The 22282-nt window shown below is 45.8% G+C and overlaps 1 protein-coding gene across 3 annotated transcripts in view; it reads left to right on the top strand.

Annotated features, from left to right (window-relative positions):
* The window catches only part of LOC147458578 (enhancer of mRNA-decapping protein 4-like), a 126692-nt gene that overhangs the window by 101154 nt on the left and 3256 nt on the right, over positions 1–22282 (top strand). For 2 of the 3 annotated variants that reach the window (XM_086513238.1, XM_086513236.1), the window contains 3 exons: positions 1076–1189; positions 1318–1479; positions 2292–2381. In XM_086513238.1, coding sequence (XP_086369364.1) covers positions 1076–1189; positions 1318–1479; positions 2292–2381 — 366 coding nt within the window. Of the gene's footprint in view, positions 1–1075; positions 1195–1317; positions 1480–2291; positions 2382–22282 lie in introns of those variants that run through there. The other variant, XM_086513239.1, reaches the window with a different exon arrangement.

Below are 22282 nucleotides of genomic sequence, written 5' to 3'. Positions count from 1 at the left end.
GTGCGATAATTCCCAGGCTCCATAGGGTCTCCCGAGTTGATGATATATACAATAGTAGATAGGCTCCAAGTATCAGGCAAGCCCTCACACATGGCACGGTTAAACATAACTGCGAGAAGATGTGCTAGTAGATCTGTGGCATGCGTGAAATGCTCAGCCACTAAGCCATCATGATCATAAGCTCTCCCAGTCCTCATCCTGTCAATGGCCTTCCTCACCATCTCAGCGGTGGAAAAAGCACATGTGTGTGGGCATGGATCGGGGGGGTCGGGAAGGGAGGGCTGCTGAGGAACTGTGTATAGGGATGATGCGTATTGGCCCCAGGCCTCTGTGGAAGTAATGGTAGGGGGGGGGGGAGTGCTCATGAAAGAGCCGCCATGCCTCACGCAAGTCCTGACTCAAGAATAGCTGGTATAGATGCTGCTCTAGGCGAGCCAAAAATGCCCTCTTCTTCCGCCGCACTAGGCGTCGGAAGTCAATCTGTGATTGTCTGTGAGTGATGTCCCCCAAAAGTACCTCCCTCTGAAGTCGTCTCTAGTGTCCCGGCATTCCTCATCTTACCAGCTGTTTTGGGGCATGCTCCCCGAACGGCGTCTCTGCTCAGGCTGGGTATGTGGGTATGCGAGAGAGAGAGAGAGAGACTCTAAAACAACAATGAACCCTAAAAAACAGCAAGAGATGCTTGTGAAATCCTAAAAAACAAAAAGAATCAGCAATGAGACCTTAAAAAACTGTGAAAAACAAATTTGAAACCGTAAAAAACAGCAAGAAACAGTGATAAAACCCCAAAAAAACAGCCAAAAACAGTGAGGAAACCCTTCAAAATAGCAATATACAGTTTGGATACTCTAAAAACCAGCAAAAAGCAGTGATGAAACCCTAAGGTGCAGCAAAAACAGTTTGGAAACCCTAAAAATTTGCAGAAAACAGTGACGAAACCCTAAAAATGGTTGCAAAACCCTAAAATAGAGTGAGAGAGGTGTCGAAACCTATGATGGGGGTAGAGAGAGAGAGAGAGAGAGAGAGAGAGAGAGAGAGAGAGAGAGAGAGAGAGGCTATTTTGATCTTTTGACAGGCTTGGGATAAGGACTTCTTTAGATATGTAGAAAAGTCTCTCGAAACCAAATTGGATGCCTCGCTAAGAGATCAGATGGACAGTGTATCGATCGAGTGGAAGCCCTTGATCCAGGTCGAGTAAGTAACACTTCAGCTGTGTTTATTAATGATGATAAAGGCTTTTTTTCCAAGCTGTTCATTTGAAAGCTTGGAAGTGCTGTCATATTGACAGAAATTTCCGAATTGTTCATTGAATGACAGGAGGAAATAATCTGTAAACAAGCTGTACTGAAGGTTGAGCAGACATGTGAAAACATGCTTAGGCATGGTCATTGTTTATCTGCTGAGGGCATTTTACGACATTTGAGAATCGTGGAGCAGCAGTTCAACCATATTGTTATGGCTATTTTATCAAGTTTGAAGGTACATAAAAAAAAAGATCGGGATTGAAAGCTTGGTTGAAGTTCCTTCAAATTGAAATGTGTGTTAGAAGGGATGTAGTTTTTATGTGTGTGAGCATAATCGCTTTTGTTTTTATATTGTTTTTACGTGGCAGTTAAGTAGTGTGAAGCTTTTGTGCAAGAGAATTACAAGTTTCTGAACTTGTGGTATCCCCATGTGTAAGGCTCTTGTTAGGTCTGGATTCCAAAAGGTCTTCCATAAAAAAGGGTCATAATTAGTTACCTGCAATAGGTTTGTTGTCACCCTTGTCTGCGATCGGCTCTGCCTTCCATTCTAACTATTAGGTTGAACATGTTTCATTTTACGAGTGGTTCATGGAGTCTCCTCTAGAGGTCCATTCGATGTTGTTGAACATCTTTGATTAATCGTTCCAAAGGCTCTATTGTGACAAACCTGGTATGTGACTTTTTCAGTAAAATGCAGGGAGGTCTTTTCAAATTTTGGTGACTACAGTTGAGTGTCTTTTGGTTGGAAGGCAAAGGCAAAGAGATAAAACTCAGTATAGTTTGCAAATGTCAAGCTCAGCTTAGGTTAGTACCGGTCAGACTGTAGACGGATCTCTCTTTTGAGAAAGTTGACTTTTGAAAACGGCACAGGAAAACTGGAATAATAGCATCCTTGCAGTGGTACATAATGAATGTTTATATGGAGCTGCAGCATGTCTATTTTTCGTTTTGTTTTCCCTCTCGTTTTCTTTTCTTAGGTGCTGCTTTTGTTCAATTAAGAAACTCTTGTCCATGGCTTATAACTGGATTGCCTCTTGATATCTCCAGGATACTCTACTCTCAGTTTCTTGCAGTGCAGACTCTTTGAATGAAGAGCTACATGCCGTAGGAAAGAACCTCAGCAAGGCTATGGAACATGTAAGGGGACTTGCAAAAATTATCATATTGTGTCACTTCTGTAGATGTTATTTTCAGATTGTTTTGAGAAGATAGCTTTGTCACTGTTAGAACTGTTACTAGTGTGGTTCTTGCTTATTCCTAGGCCTCCTTACCTCCTCTCCTGAGGTTTCCACTGCAGAAGTAGACTAGGATGGCGAACTTACCTAGAGGGCTGTGATGCAGCCCCCTAGCAGAAAGGAAGTTCAAGACTTGATGCAGGCTTGCCTGTTAGTGGAGGTGGAAAAGATGATCAATGTGCAGATTTTTGGCCGTGGATATTATCAGCTAGAGTTTGAGAGTCCAGACGTGATGGCCAAGCTGCTACAGATGCACCTTCTGGCTTTAGGTGCTGTGCAGGCACCACTTTGACCATGGTGTTGATCCTGCAGTTAATGTGACGGCCAAGGAGGTAGAATTCCTCAATCAACTATCTAAGTTCTTGTATTTTGACTCCCACAATCTCGTAAAGGTGGTCCTTCTCCCTATGGTGAGTGGTGTGTGGATTAGGCAACAAGTAGAGTACTCGAGGCTACCGAACCAGTGTTTCGATTGTTGTCGGATGGGACATCTGGCACAGGCTTGCCCTCGCCACACGGTGTGTCTGAAGACCTTGTCTAAGTCAGCTAGTCACAGTCAGGCCAAGGGCACTGCCCCTGGAAACCTCTTTGATGGCAATAGGCTCGGTGCCATTCCTCAGCAACCATATTTGGCACCGTCTCATCCTGTCCCACCAAGAAATGTGGTTGTGGATCAGCTAGAGATCTTGCCTATGACCACCCCCGCAGTAGTGGGTTCCCACAAAGAACTATGTGGCCTCTTGAGGTGACACAAGTAGACCACGCAAGAGAATGTCCTTCATGTGGCTGAGGCTCCATTAGAAGACCATTTCAACGGCCCCTTCCCCCCTCCCAGCCGTCCTCCTCTTCCTCTTTGCCCTAACTACTACCCAACAAGGCCATTGAATTAATGGTGGGTTTCTCATTTCCGTTGGGTGGGGCGGGTCAGCATGATTGGAACAATGTGAGCGTTGTCGAATGTGTATGTACTTAGGGTTTGAGATCTCTCATCATTTTGGGGACATGGGCACGATAGAATTACTATAGACATTATGGCCTTCAGCACCATTTTGTCTATCAGCTGATGACACAGGATTACGACATATGGCTGTCCGACTGATTGTATGACTTGTGTAGTCCTATGTATTTGTCCATGAAAATTTCTTGGCCAAAGGCAGAGGCATGACTTGTTGCAGAGAGACCTGGGCTATGGTCACAAATAGATGTTTTGCCTTGTAGTATTATCAAAGCCTCCTAGTCTCTTGCATGTGGATTACTCCTCGTCCAAGCCACTTGCACTGATTGTGTGTTTTGATGCTGCAGCTGCCTTGGTTTTTTCAGGTTTTCAGTGAGGATCGTCTTTGAAAGGTACAAGGGCTTGGTGGCCTCTTGTATGTGAGTTATTGGGGTCGTTTTAGACGAGAGCTTCAGAGTTTCTTGGCTAGGAATGTTCCAAGTCTTAGATAATTCAATACATCATCGCATTGTGGTCAGTTTTTTGGCAGTCACTATAAAACTTTTTGTCTGCCACTTTTGGTGCTATTAGTGCCCAGGGTGAGGTGTATATCTTGAATGTGGATTCTTGGGGGCATGCCATTATGAATAGAGGAGTCATTGTGCCTGGGTGGGATCAGTGTTCTTTGAAGACTCAAAACTAAAACAGCAACTGCTTTCACTAGTCAATCGCCATATCTCCCGTGATTTGCGGTGTATTTTATGGGTCGCTGAACTGTAATTTGGGTCCTTTATGCTCTTGTATAGGCTGCTGCTTTTATGCTTTACCACTCCAGTTGTGTGTGTATGTGTGTGTGTGTGTGTGCAGTTCCATAGGACCACTGTTCAAAGTTTTCACATACCCCTCTCTCAGAGGAGAGTAATTTCTTGCAATCATACGCATGAAGCTCAAATGACATTGTTAACTACTAATGGCCCATACAATCACGTAGGCAAAATCAAATAATTAGACAGTAGACACATTCACATGACACAGAGAAAATGCTCCAGCTATTCATCTCCAACACAAAAACTCACCTCGTATAAACCACAAGACATAGATCTGAGGGGTTATACATTAATCGAGTGATGGTTTGTATCTTCCACAGTCCACGAATTGCTCAAGTGACATTGGATGACAGCTCATTCTAGTGTTGCTCTCTACCAGCGTCATACATGGTTCCATAGCATGCCCGGCAAAGCATACCTTGCTAAACCATGTCTGATCACGCTGTCTGAATCTAGTATATCAATCTAGTGTTGGTTTGTACTTCCCTCAAGGCTCATTACATAGCCACTAATATATCTAGCGCATTTACCTTGTTATGCTATGCCTTTACATTGTTTATATCAACATATCAATCCACAATGGGTGTGTATTATCCGTATCTTATTGTTAAAAGGATTGAAAAATTACAATGAAATATTCTCAATTAAAGAGGATGCATCGTCCGTCAATTTACATCCAAAGAAATAGTCTGTCCCCTCTATGACAGAGGTGGTGACTTCCTTTCGCGGATCTAGAATAGCAAAATCTTTGTAAAATCATGGCATGCCCAAACCAGATTGAGGTAGCTTCATGACATGGAAGTCAATAGGCCGAGAGTAGTTGTGGACTTGAACATGGAGAGAACCAACCAAAGAAATGACAGGCATCATGCCACCCAAAGCCGTTTCAGCTTGAATTTTATTACCTAGTTGGGGATAATCAAAGCCAAGGGTTTTTGCAAAGGTTCAGAAAGAAATTCGTTGTAGCTCCAAGACCAAAGAAAATCAAAGCCTTTTCTCCTTTTACTTTTCCTCAAGATCTGCAAAGCTCTGAGGACTCCTCAATAGTTACAATATCAAATATATCAATGATAAACCCCATGGAGGTTCTGACACGTTTGAGAGATAGTTTGGTTTTTGTAGAGAAGGGCAAGTACAAAAATATGGCCTGTTTCAAATCATTGTTAGCATAGGTTGTTCCTCCTCGAAACTTCCCTTTGCAAGGAGTCAAGTTTAGAGTTTGAAAAGCTTGTTGGTTAGTTCGAGTTGTAGGAGCAGGGACAGAGGAGTAGGTGTAGGTAGGAGAGGAGCAGTTTTGGAAAAAGAGGGATCATTGGCAAAAGTAAGCTTTTTGCCATCATCTTGCAACCAGCTACTGTATGATCCATAAGCTCTTGCATGCGAGCCTTCTCTACCATCAACCACATCTTCACTCTACATTGCCTGATTGATGAGACGAAGGCACGGAAGAAGCGACTACACTGCTGCTTTGTGGTTTTTTCACAAGGCAATCAGAGATTATTTGGGGGATCTACTTTCTCTATGAGCAGGTGACAGGCCGAGTGTGCTGCCTAGGAGGCACCTCAAAGTTCATTTCTAGCACTATTTGTGTGAAGCAAGGGTGCCCCCTCTCGCCTACTATGTTTGGCCCCTACATTGACGAGATATCAAGTACATTCTTTGCGTAAGAGGAGCAGGCATGGATTTGGCAGGTACTGTAGTTCATATTATGCTATATGTTGATGGTATTGTCATGATCTTCAAGCATAGTTACATGGGACGGCGGGTCGGGGTCGGGAACGGGGACGGGACGGCAAAAGTCAGGAAACGGGGACGGGGGTCGGGAAGGCATAAAAAAATTTAGAGTTTTTTTGGCATTTTTTGACCTATACACATGCCACACACATAGAGCATCACTTTGACCACAAATTTACACTAAATAGACCAAAGAACATGAGTCATATAGACGCAAATGTGCTAATAAAACATCGAGAAATGAGGACCCAAAGGGTGGCTTTTATAGCCATTGGGGTGCTTCAAAGTTCAAACATATGTCTATTAGAGAGAAACTAGCCTCTAGAAATGAGGTTTTCAAATTTTAAAAAAAGTCCCCTCCGATCCCCTGCCGTCCCCTCCGTCCCCTGCCGTTCCCTGCCGTCCCCTGGACGTTTTGCCTGCGTTCTGTCACCAGCGTGTGACTACTATCTATCCTTTTTGTTGATTTCTTTCTTATTATCTATTTACTTTCACTTTTTGGAAACACCCCTCGGGAAATCTAACTGCCCTGCATTGCATAGCTAGTGTGGAACTGTCCCAAGGGAGTCCAGGCCTGAGGGCAAGAGAGCACTAAGGTTGGACAAGAACTATGGTTAGCCAAGTGGGGTCATTGACTAGCCAAAGTGGAATCCTTTGCTACAGAGGCTACATTTCAGTTTTGGATGTGGCCGCAGTGTACAAAGAGGGTCGGATGACCTAGAAAGATACAATGGCAGCATCTCCTAAAATTTAGGGAACTGCTATTTTGGGACCTGAAAATGTGTTGACGTCATTACCTCCGGAATGACAAGGGGAACATTTTCTTACTCTGTCGTGAAGTCAACTGGGCAACCGGTTGGGATATTTTTAGACGGCAACCCCGAAACGGGAAAATGCTTATAAATGTGCCAAGTGGCACCTTCTGGTGCACTTGCCTCATGCAACAAGAAGTGGCGCTGAATTTAGGAGGGGGAGAGCCTCATTTTCAGATTTGTCACAGGTTAAGAGCGATGGAGTGCTTGCTTTCCCTCTTATGCACAGTGCGGTGCCAGGAGTGATGCCCTGCACGCTACGCACTGCCCTCTCTCTCCCCTTTGGCAGTATGTTATGCCCCTCTAGTGGGCTCTTCATTTGACCAATGTACAGTTGTGTGGGTTCATGCGCGATTGCCGAGGCAAGAGCCTCTTGTACAGGTACTGGATTAGCTAGCGGCTAATCCCCCCGCAGGTACAGGTGAATTCGGAGAGGTCTCACGCCAGAAATCTCGTCCGATTCAAAGGGCAAGTAGCCCTACAGGTGCGGGAGCTCTAGGACTTGCTACGGATGCGACCGGCACGCGAAACGGAGCCCGAAACAGTAAATTACAGCCTGCTGTGTATTTTTGCAGGTTTAGGGTTTTGGCCCTAAACGGACCCTAATACCCCCAGGAGGTTCGGGGACGCAAGGGGACCGTTGTACAGGTGATCTTGCGCATTTTCAGGGCTGAAAACAGAGAATTCAGCGTGCTGCAGATTCTCGCCAGGTTTTGCAAAGCGCCCGTATGCGTCGGGAAGGTCAGTCAATGCGTGGGAATACTGACTGTGAAGGGTTCTAGTACAGTTATGCTGCCGAAATCAAGCCAGAACAGTCAAAATTCAGCCAAGGTTGTGCGGGGCAGTTTGGAAAGAACCACAGCGTTTATTCCCTCTTTTAAAGAATAAAGAAATACCGAAAGGGGCGCCTAAGTTAGGGGCCAATCTGGTGTCGGTCTTCTCATACAGGTGCATTCTAGCAGCCTGTATCCCTCTCCCCTTTGTTGTGTCTTGAAAGTACAGGTAAAATAGACGACTAATAATGGGTGAAAGCTAAATCAAGGTTTGAAGTAAAGTCTACCGCCCTTTTTGGATTGAACAGGCCGGTTTCACGTTCCCACTTGGCAGCCATTTTTCCGTCCGTCCCCTGCCGTCCCCACCCGTCCTCGTCCCGGAAATGGGCGTCCCCCGTCCCTAGGGTCCGTCCCCTCCCGATCAAGGTTCTAATTTTTCATACGTCTAGACAGATCGAGATCAGACCTATTCACATCTCCATGGTGAGCGTAGCTAGAGATAGACAGACTCACTAGAGGGTATGCTGCACTAGCAATGCAGTCTCTCTCCATCTGCAAAAGTGCTCTCTTGTGGCCATGCCACATCGTCAAGGTTGTTGAAAGAAGAGTGGTTTAAGGAAAGTGTAGTCGTCCTCGATTACAATTGTCAAAACGGAAACTCTCTTAACATATGAACATTAGCTAATTGAGGATGACTAGAAATTGTTGGTGTAGACTCGGAGTAGAATTAACACTTTAGACTTGACAACTTGGCGACGACACAAAGAGGCGAAGTTTGTCTCCAAAATAGGTTTCTATTAATGTTTCTTTATTGACAATCTACAACAGTTTGTAGGACAGTCCAGTGAGTGAGACCACCACAATATGAATCTGAGCTACAACTTCCACACAAGCCACCTTTATCTTTCAAAGCCAAAACAAACTTTAAAGCTATCTACTATTTACAACTTAAACTCCCAAAAGCATGTGATACTAAGGGCGGCTTGAGAAACATCCACGGACATTCTCACGCGATTTCATACTTCCAATAAAAAGTGGCCACTTCACTGGACAGCTTCACACACCACCCGGGTGGCCATTAGTTGGTTAGTACAGACGCACTAGGAACAACACATCTAGCACATATACCAATCGACAATCACATCACAGGACATCACTTGGCATCACAAGACATCAGATGACATCACATTCAAATATCATTCCAAATCTCAGACCATGATTAATCGGCAACGTATTTGGCAATCGCATCTAGATCCAGTCGGGACCTCCCAGATGCCCGATTAAGTAATCCATATTGCAATCATGTCTATAGAGATTTATGAGACCGAAATGCTGCAATCATTTTGTCTATCAGTTCCTGCACTCAAACAACTCAAGTATAGCCCAGCAGTATCCCTGAAACCCAAAGGGACATCGGTGACTTTATATCAAATCAAAATATCGGGGCAATCTGTCAACAAAGGAGCGGAGTGACTACCCTCTTGTGCATACCCGTTGCACTAGATTCGCCCATGCTGAAATCGAGGTTCTATCAGAGTAGACTATGCGAAACTCAATGCTTCAAGGTAAAGTTTCACAATCTGAGGAGTATCTGCTAGGTCCTCCTCCTCCATCCACTTCGCATCCAATGCGGGATAGTTCTTGAATTTAACCAAGAACCGCCTTATTACTTTACCTTTTATCTTTCTATCTTTATGTGCCAGTATCTGTTCTGGAACGAGTATCTCCTCGCTTTCCTCCACTTCGGGTTGCTCATCTGGCTCCCCATAATCGGGCACATCGCCTTTAAAAGGCTTCAAGAGACTCACATGAAAAGCATTGTGAATTCTCCAAGTATCGGGCAGCTTCAGTCTAAAGGAGACATCATTTATCGTTTCTTTTATCTGGAAAGGTCCATAGTATCTCATGCTAAGATCTGGAAAAAGCCACTCCTTTCTCTTTTTCTTTCTCAAGCGTGCCTTCTCAAAACGTAAGAGCACCCAATCGTTCTCCTTTAATTTCAAATCGCGACTGTGTTGATCCGCTGCCTTTTTGTGTCTTTCTGAGATTTCTCTAAAGCCTCCCAGACCTTGGCAAAAGCAGTGTCCAAGTCCCTCGTGTATTGGTCGCCTTCAAAAATCTTATCTTTCGAGCTTAGGAACGGTGGAACCTTCGTAGCACTTTCAATAATCTCAAATGGCACCCTTTGTCGAAGAGCGAATCGTGTTATTGTAGGCAAATTCCACCTAAGGTAAAACCTTTCCCATTAAGTCTTCGGATCCGAAATGTAAGACCTCAACAAATCCAATACGACTGAATTTGCAATTTCAGATTGCCCATCTGTCTGCGGGTGGAAAGATGACGAGAACTGCAACCGTGTGCCAATGTTCTCCCAAATAGCCTTTCAAAACAAACTCGTGAATCGGGGATCTATGTCACCAAGACGTGGCAACTGTTAACTATGTCACGAGGACATGGCCACCGCTAACCTTAGTTGTTGGTTTCTTTCCAATGATTTTTGTTTTATTTTTGAGACCCTCTTTTTGAAGCTGCAAATGGTCGGACATTGTATGGCCAATGTGAACGGTAGTTTCACCCGCAGACGGGAAGTTGGTCGGCACTGGAACTCGTATAGTAAGAGGATGTCTAGGCTCAGTTCAAGATCATGTAGGCCCCCCCCGCACTTAGCAAGTTGGTGGATACTAGGAAGTGAACTCAATAAAGGCACAAAGTCAAGGTGGGGTCACCAAAAGAAAGTACCCGACAGTTGGGGCACATTGCATTTTTGGATGCGGTCCCAATGGGGATAGATGGTTAGAAGACCAGTGAGAGCCCAACGGGCATCTCCTAAAGATTAGGAAACTGCTATTTTGGGCTATGAAATCCGTTCACGGAATGACAAGGGAAACGTTTTAGAACTCTGCTGCAAAGTCAATATGGCAACTAGTCAAGAGATTTTTAAGCGGCAATCCCGAAACAGGAAATTGCTTGTAAACATGCCAAGTGGCACAATTTGGTGCACTTTCCTCTTGCAAAAAAATGGGTGCTGAATTTTAAGCTGAGAGGAGCTTCATTTGCAGCTTGCCATGGGTTAAGAGCTATTGACTGCAAGCTTTCCCTTTCATGCACAATGTGACTCATGTACAACTGTCTGGTTACATGTGTTTTTGCTGAGGCAAGAGCCTTTTTGAGCAGGAACAGGAGTAGTTGATTGCTGCTCCAAAAGCAGGCACCGGTGAGGGTGATAACCTCACCGTACAGGTGCGATTTCAACGCTGGTTATGCGTTGTATTTTGACTGTTTTTCAGCCATACGGACGCCAGAACCATTGGGAACAGTGCCCCATTGATAGAGGACAATTCGGGGACTGTTTAGGGCTGAAAACAGGGCAAAAACCAGTAAATACAGCGAGCTGAATTTACTGTTTTTGGTGGGTTTATGCCGGTGGAAGTGAGTTCTAGCAAGGGAATTGGTTTCGGGCAAGTTTTGGGACTCTTAGCTACCGAAATTTTGCCAGAACAGGTGGTATCTAGTTGGATACAGGCAAAGAATTCCCGGGACTCTTCTTTGTAAATACCCTCTTAAAGAATAAAGAAATACGGAAAGGGCCGCCAATCTTGGGACCTACATGTTGTCGACGTCTTCTCGGGGCATTCTAGCTTCTGAGCCGTGTATGTGCCTAAGTGCTAATTCCCATCGCAGGTTACCTTTGTAAAGTGCTCTATGCGTGTGTCTAAAGTAAAGAATTTCGGGTGAAAGCCAAAGTCCACCGCCCTACAGGCCAGTTTCATGGTTCTGTTGCCGAGACATCAATCACTTTTTCGTCAAGAAGTGAGCCTCTATTGTTTTGGGAAAAGACACAGAGTACAAGAAAGTGGGATTACACTATGGTCGAGAAAGGGAAGGGCATTATGGAAGAGGGCTCCTCTTCGAAGGACAGACAGGAAGTTCCTATGGTGTTCAAGATTGGCGAGAGCTCACGGCCACGTCAATCTGTACCTCCTGTTGATGTGAATGTCCCTCCAATACATGGCTTTATGATTGGGCAACTCGAGGATGACGCGTTCAGGACTCAGCTAGTTGCCGCGGCGAATGTGTTTTCGCAACTAGTGCAGAACCCAAGGTTTATGGAGTTCTTGCAAGTGCCACCAGTGCCACAGCAAAATAGGCAACCTACACCGCGAACAGCGCTTGTTGAGGCTTAAGCCCAAGTACTTCATGCGTCTCAGCAGGATAGGTCGCATGTTGCGGAGTCAGGGGCTCCAAAACAAGCTCCTCCCATCCTTGAAGAGGTGGTTAGGACGCCTATTACATATTTTATGCCAGTTCAGCCCGCCACCTTTCAGAGCCCCTATGTTGTCATGAATGGACAAGGAACTGGCTACCAAGCAATGCACCCAGTTTTTCCACCACCCACGGTACATCCTGGGTATTTCGGAGGTGGATATGTGCTCCAGAGCATGGCTGGTTATGCGCCTGGAAGTCAACCGTACATGCCGGGAACAGTGTTTGGGGGTATGCAAGGCATGATGCCAAACCCCATGTATGGTAGCATCGGCATGTAGCAGGGCCAATTTGGGGTGCCACAAGCTCATTTTGGCATGGCTGGTTTTTTTGGACAACAGCCAGGTACGGCACCTCTGACACAAAATGCTAATGGCCAAGATGTGTCGAAGATGCCTACTATAGTGCCCATGTTGCAGACTATTCCTTATGACAATTTGGGGACACTAGAAAAGTCGACAGCTTACAAAGAAGGTGGTGCAACTGTAAAGTTCGGCACTTTCAGTGGCTTCGAGGATAAAGCAAAGGCTCTCACTTTCCTCCGGCAGTTTGATACAGCTTATGCAGGAGGAAATCTTACAGAGGCCTAAGGTCAGGAAAGCTGCCACTTTCTTGAAGAACAATGCGCTTACATGGTGGACGACATTGTTAATGCAAGGACAAGCACCCGCTACTTGGGTCTGCTTCATAGAAATGTTTGCATCTGCTTGGCTGTCAAATGAGTTTGAAGCCGACATCATGACAGACTGGCACCAGTTGACTTCGGCTACATGCAAGAGCTTGCTGGAGTACAATCAGAGGTTTTGTAAAGCGTTACTCTGAGTGACCTCCTACAGATTTGTGCCATTGACAGAGCAGATAGAGAAGTATTGTTGTGGGCTGCCTAAAGGGCTTCAGGACTACTGTACCAAGAACAGAGTGGCTACCCTCACTCGGCTTATGGAAGTTGCTAACACTGGTCTTGCCTTGTTGAAAGGAGAGGACAATGGGTTTCCGAGCAATGAGAAAGGTCGGCAGCAGAAGAAAAATGCAGCAAAGAAGCCCTTTGTGAAAACGGCTCCTGAAGTGTCACAGGGGTCAGAAAAAGCCACCAAAGACAAGGATTCAGTCGGGACTTTTGGAGCGCAGGCAAAGAAACAGAAAAGGAAGCCTTTTGTACGTAAGTAGCTCGAGCAAAAGAAGGTCCTAATGGCTGAAAACAAATGCTTTATATGCGAGCAGCCTGGTCACTTTGATACCAATTGTCCACAAAGGAAAAGACAAGCTGACTCAGATGATAAAGAGGACCAGAAAGGCAAGAAGCCTAAACCTATGGTAGGTCTGGTGCCAGATATGGTGGGTGATAGGCCCAATACAGATGCCAACGAGTTATGCAGAGCATGGGGTAGAGTTAGAGATCAGACGACACTCATCTTCTTTGATCCACGTGCCAAAGCAAACTTTATCTCACCAGAGTTAGCTATGAAGCTGGGCATCAAAGCTGAAGAGATGGGGTACATAGCAGAGGCAGGGTTGGCATGTCCTGGTTACTCAGAGTGTGTTACTCCCATTATTGGAAAGCTACGTCTGCATATTCAGTCATATGTAGACATAGAAGAGTTTTATATCATGCCATTGGAAGGGTGCGATGCGCTACTTGGAATTCCGTGGATGTTCAGAGTACATGGCGTGTTGGATGCCTTTGGCAAGACGATCACCCTTCAACATAGGGGCAAAACTCATGTTTTGGATGTAAAGCTCAAAGGGAAGTCTATCCCTATTGTATCTGCTTCTGCAATCACTTCTGTAATAAAGATCATCTTTCTGTGTACTTGATTTTTGCACGTGATGTCTCAGAGAATTGTCAGTCAAATTTATCTGTGTTAGATAAAAAAAGGTCAGCATTGTAGCAAGAGTTTAGTGACTGTTTTTCTGATTCGTTACCGTTGCAATTGCTGCCAGAGAGACCCGAGGATCATCAGATAGATTTGGTGCCAGGGTGTAGCCCACCAAATAGACCTCTCTACAGGGTTAGCGCAGTGCAGCAGAAAGAGATTATACATGCGATGATAAAGAGTGCTAACAGCACAAGATCATCAGTGGCGTGTATTTATGGTATGCAATCGAGGACCTTTGCGATTTCAAGAGGGGGTTGTGTCACGAGGACGTGGCAACTGTTAACTATGTCACGAAGACGTGGCCAATGCTAACCTTAGTTGTTGGTTTCTTTCCAATGATTTTTGTTTTATTTTTGAGACCCTCTTTTTGAAGTTGCAAATGGTCGGACATTGTATGGCCAATGTGAACGGTAGTTTCACCCGCATACGGGAAGTTGGTCGGCACTTGAATTCGTATAGTAAGTGGATGTCTAGGCTCAGTTCAAGATCATGTAGGTCCCCCCCCCCCTTGCACTTAGCAATTTGGTGGATACTAGGAAGTGAACTCAATAAAGGCACAAAGTCAAGGTGGGGTCACCAAAAGAAAGTACCCGACAGTTGGGCCACATTGCATTTTTGGATGCGGTCCCAATGGGGATAGATGGTTATAAGACCAGTGGGAGCCCAACGGAAGCATCTCCTAAAAATTAGGGAACTGCTATTTTGGGCCATGAAATCTGTTCACGTCATTACCCCCGGAATGACAAGCGGAACGTTTTAGAACTCTACTTCAAAGTCAACTGAGCAACCAGTCGGGAGATTTTTAAGCAGCAACCCAGAAACGGAAAATTGCTTGTAATCGTGCCAAGTGGCACAATTTGGTGCACTTTCCTCTTGCAAAAAAAAGGGCGCTGAATTTTAAGCTGAGAGGAGCTTCATTTGCAGCTTGCCATAGGTTAAGAGCTATTGACTGCAAGCTTTCTCTTTCATGTACAGTGTGGTGCAAGAAGTCATGTCCTATACACCCCACACTGCTCTCTCTTCCCTACGTGCAGTAATGTGATGCCCCAAAAGAGGGCTCTTTATTTGACTCATGTACAGCTGTGTGGTTACATGCACTTTTGCTGAGGCAAGAGCCTTTCTGAGCAGGAATAGGAGTAGCTGACTGCTGCTCCAAAAGCAGGCATCGGTGAGGGTGATAACCTTACCGAAAAGGTGCGATTTCAGGTCTGGTTATGCGCTGTATTTTAACTGTTTTTCAGCAGCCATACAGACGACAGAACCATTGGGAATAGTGCCCCACTGATAGAGGACAGTTCGAGGACTGTTTAGGGATGAAAACAGGGCAAAAACCAGTAATACAGCAAGCTGAATTTACTGTTTTTTAAGGGTTTATGCCAGTGGAAGTGAGTTCCAACAGGGAAATTGGTTTCGGGCAAGTTTTGGGGCTGTTATGCTACCGAAATTTTGCCGAAACAGGTGGTATCTAGCTGGATACGGGCAAAGATTTCCCAGGACTCTTCTTTGCAAATACCCTCTTAAAGAATAAAGAAATACTGAAAGGGGCGCCAATTTTGGGGCCTACCGGTTGTCTGCGTCTGCTCGGGGCATTCTAGCTTCCGAGTCGTGTATGTGCTTAAGTGCTGATTCCCGTGCAGGTTTACCTTTGTGAAGTGCTCCGTGTGTGTGTCTAAAGTAAAGAATTTCGGGTGAAAGCCAAACTCCACCGCCCTACGGTCCGGTTTCAATCTCTGTCAGAGACAATTGTCTCAGGCATGCCATGTAATCTAATTATCTCAGCAATGATCAGTCTCGCTAAATGATCCGGCTTGACTGTGTCTTCATTGGAATGAAATGAGCTTGCTTACTAAATCTGACAATAACAGTCCAGATACCATCGTGTCCACTCTGTGTCTTCGGGAGATCAAAAATGAAACCCATAGCAATACTTTCCCAGGGGCGGGTGGATATGGGTAAAGGCTGTAACAATCCGTGTGCTTCATGCCTGTCAAACTTGACCTTCTGGCATACCTAGCAACTGCGTACAAAATCGTCCACATCCTTCTTGAGTCTGGGCCAAAAGAAGTATCGCTCCACGCCTTTCAAGGTGGTATCGATGCCGCTATGACCCGTAAATTGTGGACAGTGGCATTCGGTTAGAACCTTTTTCCTCAACGGCTATGTAACGCACATCATCGTTTTCTTCATCAAGTAGCCATCCCGAATAGAATATCCCGTTACTACCTCCCCATTCTGTATTCGATCGAATACATCTGCAAAATCTGGATCTGTGGCGTACTGATCGACCATGACCTCGAAGCTTCTATGACGTATCGTGGAAATAGCCGTGGAAATAGCCAAGACCATTGGCTTCCGGGACAAAGCATCTGCCACCAAGCTGTCCCTGTACATGGACAATCTGAAAGTGATACTGTGACAAGATGTTCGCCCACCGCATCTGCTTTTCCGATAGCTGCTTCTGTGACAAGAAGTAGCGTAAACTCTGGTGATCTGTGAAGACCGTAAAATCGGCTCCGAGTAGATAATGTCGCCACTGAATAAGAGCATGGATAACCGCCAAAAGCTCTTTCTCATATATCTATGCAGTCAATTCCAGCCTTGAAAACAATTCTCTCATAGGCAATGACATGGCCTTCTTGCATTAAGGCCGCACCCAGACTATGACCACAAGCATCACAATGTACTTTGAATGACTTCTGCAAATCCGGCAAAGTCAACCCGTAGTCAATATCTCTTTCAAAGTCTGAAAGGCAATCACCTATATGGGTCCCCACGAGAAAGGGACTCCTTTCTTTGTCAAGATATGCAAAGGGGAAGCAACCTCTGGAAACTTTCTAATGAACCGCCGGTAGTAAGAACATAAGCCCAAGAAGCTTCTAACTTCATGGACATTCTTCAAAGCGGACCAATCACGTATAGTCTCAATCTTGGCCGGGTCCATCTGTACTCCTGTTTTGCTGAGACGATGTGTCCCAGAAATTGTATCTCCGGTAAGAAAAATTCACTCTTCTTGGCATTGATCACCAACTTGTGATCTCACAATGCCTGAAAGACCTGTATCAGATGATGTCTATGTTCTGCCTCATCCTTGGAGAAGACAATTATGTCATCAAAGAAAGTGCCAACAAAAGATCTGTACTCTCTGAAAATCCTGGCCATCATTTGGTTAAAAGTCGTTGAAGCATTAGGAAGGCCAAAAGGCATCACCAAAAATTTATATAAACCGAAGGTCGTTTGAAAAGCTGTCTTGTAGACATCTCCCGGCGCGATTCAGATCTGGTAATATCCCCTTTTCAAATCGATCCTGCTTAAACAAGAGGATCCCTTTAGTCGGTCGAGAATATCATCGATCCTCGGAATCGAAAATTTGTTCTTGATGGTGATTTTATTGAGAGCTCTATAATCAATGGGCTCTGCAAAAAGGATCGGATCCTCCATAGAAGAAGAATCTTTATGTGCTCTGATACTACTGTAACAAACTTGGACACTCCAAGTCAAGAGTACCGCGACACAACAGAGATTCACTTCAAAACAGTTCACAATTCACACTTGATTTGACATGGCCCGGCGTAGTTCCGTGCCTAGAGATATTGGCCCCAAGGCAGACTCTACGTCCAGATGCTCTGAGAAGTGAGGCCTCGTCCACTTATTTATTGGTTACAAGAGATGCCCAAAAGCAGTAAGTGAAAAGCCTTCAAAAATAAAGCAACTATCCCTCAAAAGCTGCCAATTTTCAGCCAGCGCAAAATCAGGAATTCCGTACGTTTTGCCACATCATCAGCTCCACAAAAAGCGGGATTTCCGTACACTGTGCCACGTCACCCTATCAGCGCGTTTTGCGGTGGAAATTCCGGAAGTCCGTACGGTATGCCACGTCAGCATGTCAGTGCATATTGTGGGTCCACGTCAGAGTGTGTGTATCTGGGGTAGTGCCACGTCACCAGTTTGTGACAAGAGCCCACTATCATGTCATAAGCATGTAACACATCTAGATGTCTTTGCATGTATACTTTCTGGAGAGTCTGAAATAAGCACAATATTATCAGCATAAAGCAATAAGAGATATCCATGTACTTGACAATTGTGCCCCTCTTTCCCTTCCAATCTCAATATAGTCTGAAATCTCATCAATATACAACCCAAACAAAGTTGGAGAAAGTAGGCATCCTTGCTTCACCCCAATAGTAGAGTGAATTGGCTCTAAAAGCCCCTTTACTGTCTATACTCTCCCTATAACTGTCTCATAGAGTGCCATGATACGCCATACAAGCTCCTATGGACTTCCAAGTTATGTAGTCTCCGCATCAATCTAGCTCTCGGGATTGTGTCAAAAGCTTTATGGAAGTCCACAACCTACAATAAATCCTCCTCCCATGTGTGCTACCGTCCTCAATGATCGCCCTAAGCGTGAAGATTTGATCAAGTGTAAAGAATCCCCTCATGAATCCAGCCTGTCCTGAAACACCCTCGCTCTGTGTGCCCATCTACTCAACTCATACTCAAGTATAGATGCATATAGCTTGGCCACTGAGTGGCCAATGATGATAGTGGGATAGTTAATTGGCAGAGTCGGATCCGCAAACTCGAGCAGTGGTACAATTGTAGACGTACTCCAAGTCTCAAGAAACCCTTCACACATGGCCCTATTGAACATGAAGGCCAACAAACCATCAATATGATCTCTAGCATGTGATAAATGCTAGGTACGCTCCATCTGTCTCTTTGCAAAGTGATATCTAGGATGCGATGTGTTTTTTTTGCTACTTGGATCCAGAGAGAGAGAGAAATGAAATGAAATGCTATGTTGACTTCTTCTAGAGGCCAAAATGACCTATGAGACCGAATCATGGTAAATCTGATACAAAATCTGGATAAAAGAAAGAAACTAAAGTAAACAAGAATACTAACAGAGCTATAAAAGTGGGTAGCATGACCCTAAGGGGTACATATACAAAATGTGGGTAGGTATCTCAAAAAACATATGTTGGATATGTATGTCAAAACCCGGTGATAGCTTGCATCGGTCGGTGCATGATTGTATTGATGTCCTCCATGGTGAGAGTCTGCACAGGGCGTCTCGCATGTCTCCCCAATATGAATCTTATCCTATGTTGCAACCTTTGGCTCTAGGAACATCCCCTCACTGTGGGCTTCCTGGATCTTCGCAGCTTGGCTGCTCGATCACTTAGAATACCTGTCCTAGTGATATGCCATGTATCCCTCCTCTTTGGCTGCTCTAGTCTAGGCTCACTCTCTGGATGAAAGAACACTAAGATCTGTTTTTGGGTGTCTCTCCTGGTCTGTAGGCCTCTCTCGCAGTAACCTTGCTCGATGGTGCTGAATCTCCAGTAGATAAGAATCCCAGATATCTCTGATTCTGGTATCTCATAACTCTATATAGGGGCCCAAAACTTGGCCTTAGTCAAGATCTCTCGAAATCGGCCAGTCTCAATCTCCAATTGGTGTGAAGACGTGTGAATCTTTCCAATGGCACATCGTAAGCCATGGGAGTCCCATAGTTACAAGGAATGACCATTTTTAGGTCACCGTTCCCCGTTCCCAATCTAGCTTCCCGTTCCGAATCCCCGTTCTGTGTTTCAAGCGTGAGTGTCCGAAACAGGGAATGGCATTTCTACCTGGAGAGTGGTCCGAAGCCCTCTCTGAACAAGCAGTGGAAGCGGCCACGTATCTCGTAGTAGACGGGGCAGTGGCATGTGTAGTGCAACTCTATCTCAGGCTCTAGGTCACAAAGGGGGCATGTCCTAGCCTCTGCTGGTACTCCGCTGTATCTCCCAGTCTCGATCCTCAGCTGGTGTGAAGATGTGTGTATCTGGCCAATAGCACATCGTATCCCATGAGACAAGTAAGTGTCCATGTATATGGGTCTCCTCACAAAACCGTCCTCCATGAGCTGGAGAAGATTCTCTCTATAGAAAGCCATCTTCGTGCCTAGCTCCTGTGCTGGCTGTATCCATGTCCTCATGGTGTCTAGCTGAGTCAGGTCTTGGCGGATGAGCCTGGTGATCTCGGATTGTGTGAGCGTCAGAGAGGGTGCATCCAATGAGTACTGGAAGGGGGGCAGTCTGTCTATGCTGAACCCATGTGCCTGAAACCATGATGTCATCTCCCCATACCAGCATGCTATATCTCCCTGCATGGCTAAGTGTTGAGAGGACTCAAGTGCAAGGCGGGCATATCTGTTTCCGGGAAGTTCCCACATGCGGTGTATGAAGGAGACAAGTCTGGTGAGCGCCTCAACCACTAGTGGGGGGGCAGCTAGCTTTGCTCGGATAATGGCACGTGGTACTGAAGCCTTGGCTCTAATGAGCCGTGAGATCATAGAGACGAGTGGCTTCTCCATGGCCCCCCATCCATCAGTGCGACCCGTCCTCCCATGATGGTCCAATGAAGGTCCCCAAATCTCAGCTCCATAGAGCAATGCAGAAGCCACTAGGGTGTCAAAGAGCCAGAGCTTCGTCCGAGGCTCTTGAAACTGAACATGTGAACACATCCTCTCCAATCTACCCAATGCTACATGGGCTCTAGTCAATCTAGTCTCTGCTGCTCTTCTCAATGAAAATGCTGGTCCACTAAAAACCACTCCAAGGTAGGTGTAAGCATCTGTATACTCCACTGTCTCCTGGCCGTATGTGAATGCGGGCGCTAACCTCCTGATCCACTGTGGGGTGGTATTAAATACCATGACCTTGGTTTTACCAAGGTTGACAAATAAACCACTTTCATGGGCAAACCTATGCAAAGCATCCAAGGGACGTTGCATCCCCTCTGGAGAGTCGGAGATCAACACAAAATCATCAGCATATAACAATAGTGAAATCCATGTTCCTGCCAATTGTGCACCTTTATCGCCATCTCTCTCAATGTAGTCAGAAACCTCATCCACATACATACCAAATAGAGTAGGAGAGAGTCGGCAACCCTGCTTCAACCCAATAGTGGAATGAACCGTTGTAGATAGGCCCTCTGAGGTGCGTACATGCCCCACTACTAACTTGTATAGTGCCATGACCCCCCAAATGAGCTCTGTGGGTACTCCCATCTCTTGTAATCTGCGCATCAATCTAGCTCTGGGTACTGTGTCAAATGCTTTGCGGAAGTCCACAGAGCTACAATAGATCTGTCTCCCATGCGATCTGCCCTCCTCAATGATGGCTCTGAGCGTCAAGATACGGTCAAGAGTAGAAAAACCTCTCTTGAATCGTGCCTGCCCGGCTGCGCGTTTCCCCTCCTTCTCTGCCCATCTACTCAGCTGCTATTCAAGAATGGATGCATACAACCGTGCCAATGTGTGTCCGATCATGATAGTGCGATAATTCCCAGGCTCCATAGGGTCTCCTGACTTGAAGATAGGTACAATCGTAGATAGGCTCCAAGTATCAGGCAAGCCCTCACACATGGCACGGTTAAACATAACTGCTAGGAGCTATGCTAGTAGATCTCTGGCATGCATGAAGTGCTCAGCCACTAAGCCATCATGATCATATGCTCTCCCAGTCCTCATCCTGTCAATGGCCTTCCTCACCATCTCAGCGGTGAAAAAAGCACATGTGTGGGGGCATGGATCGGGGGGATCAGGAAGGGGCGGCTGTCCAGGAACCGTGTACAGAGATGACGCGTACTGGCCCCAGGCCTCTGTAGAGGTAATGGCAGAGGGGGGGGGGGGGGGGGGGTGCTCATGAAAGAGCCGCCATGCCTTACGTGAGTCCTGACTCAAGAATAGCTGGTATAGATCCTGCTCTAGGCAAGCCAAAAATGCCCTCTTCTTCCGCCGCACTAGGCGTCGGAAGTCAATCTATGACTGTCTGTGAGTGATGTCCCCCAAAAGCACCTCCCTCTAAAGTCTAGCTCTGGTCTCGCAGCATTCCTCATCATACCAGTTGTTCTAGGGCATGCTCCCAGAACGGCGTCTCTGCTCGGGCTGTGTGTGTGGGTATGCCTCTGCTGCTGCATCATGTAACGTCTGTGTCAATATAGTAGTAAGCTCCTCCAAAGGTCGCCCTGGCTCTTCTGTACACAAGCGTCTATAGATCCCATCTATGTATACAGAGTCCGTCTCCCGCGTGAAGGTGTAGCGAGTAGGAGCTGCTACCTATGGTCTGTGTGATACACTAAACTCGAAAGAGATGGTCAGCGTCACAAGAGCATGGTCCACACCAACAGGTCTGGGTCCAACTGTGAGGTCTTGGATACTAGAGATGAGACTCGGCTGCGCCATGACATAATCCACTGTGCTAGCTCCATGGCTGTGTGGAAAGCATGTAAAACCCGCCGCAGCGGGAAATCTCTGTAGGCCATTCAAGATGACCAATCCATGTGCAGTCCCCATGTCTATCAAGTGTCGTCCATACTCAGTATGCTCCCCATCCTGTGATAGTCTGGATAGGCCCGTCTCTACAACATCCAGCTCTCTCAACATCTCCTCTGAAGTATCATAAAAAACTGTCTGATGATGAGCAGTCCTAGCATTGAAATCCCCTAGAATGATGATGTCACCATCTCTAGAGAACTCCCAGATGTCATCATCCAAAATAGAGAAGGGGGACTGTCCTCTGGGTGGTGCAT

This window comes from Adiantum capillus-veneris, chromosome 5, assembly GCF_014529385.1.
Source record: "Adiantum capillus-veneris isolate H3 chromosome 5, ASM1452938v2, whole genome shotgun sequence".
NCBI lineage: Eukaryota > Viridiplantae > Streptophyta > Polypodiopsida > Polypodiales > Pteridaceae > Adiantum > Adiantum capillus-veneris.
The sequence above is the reverse complement of the archived record's forward strand: the minus strand, read 5'-3'. Positions and strand labels throughout refer to the sequence as shown.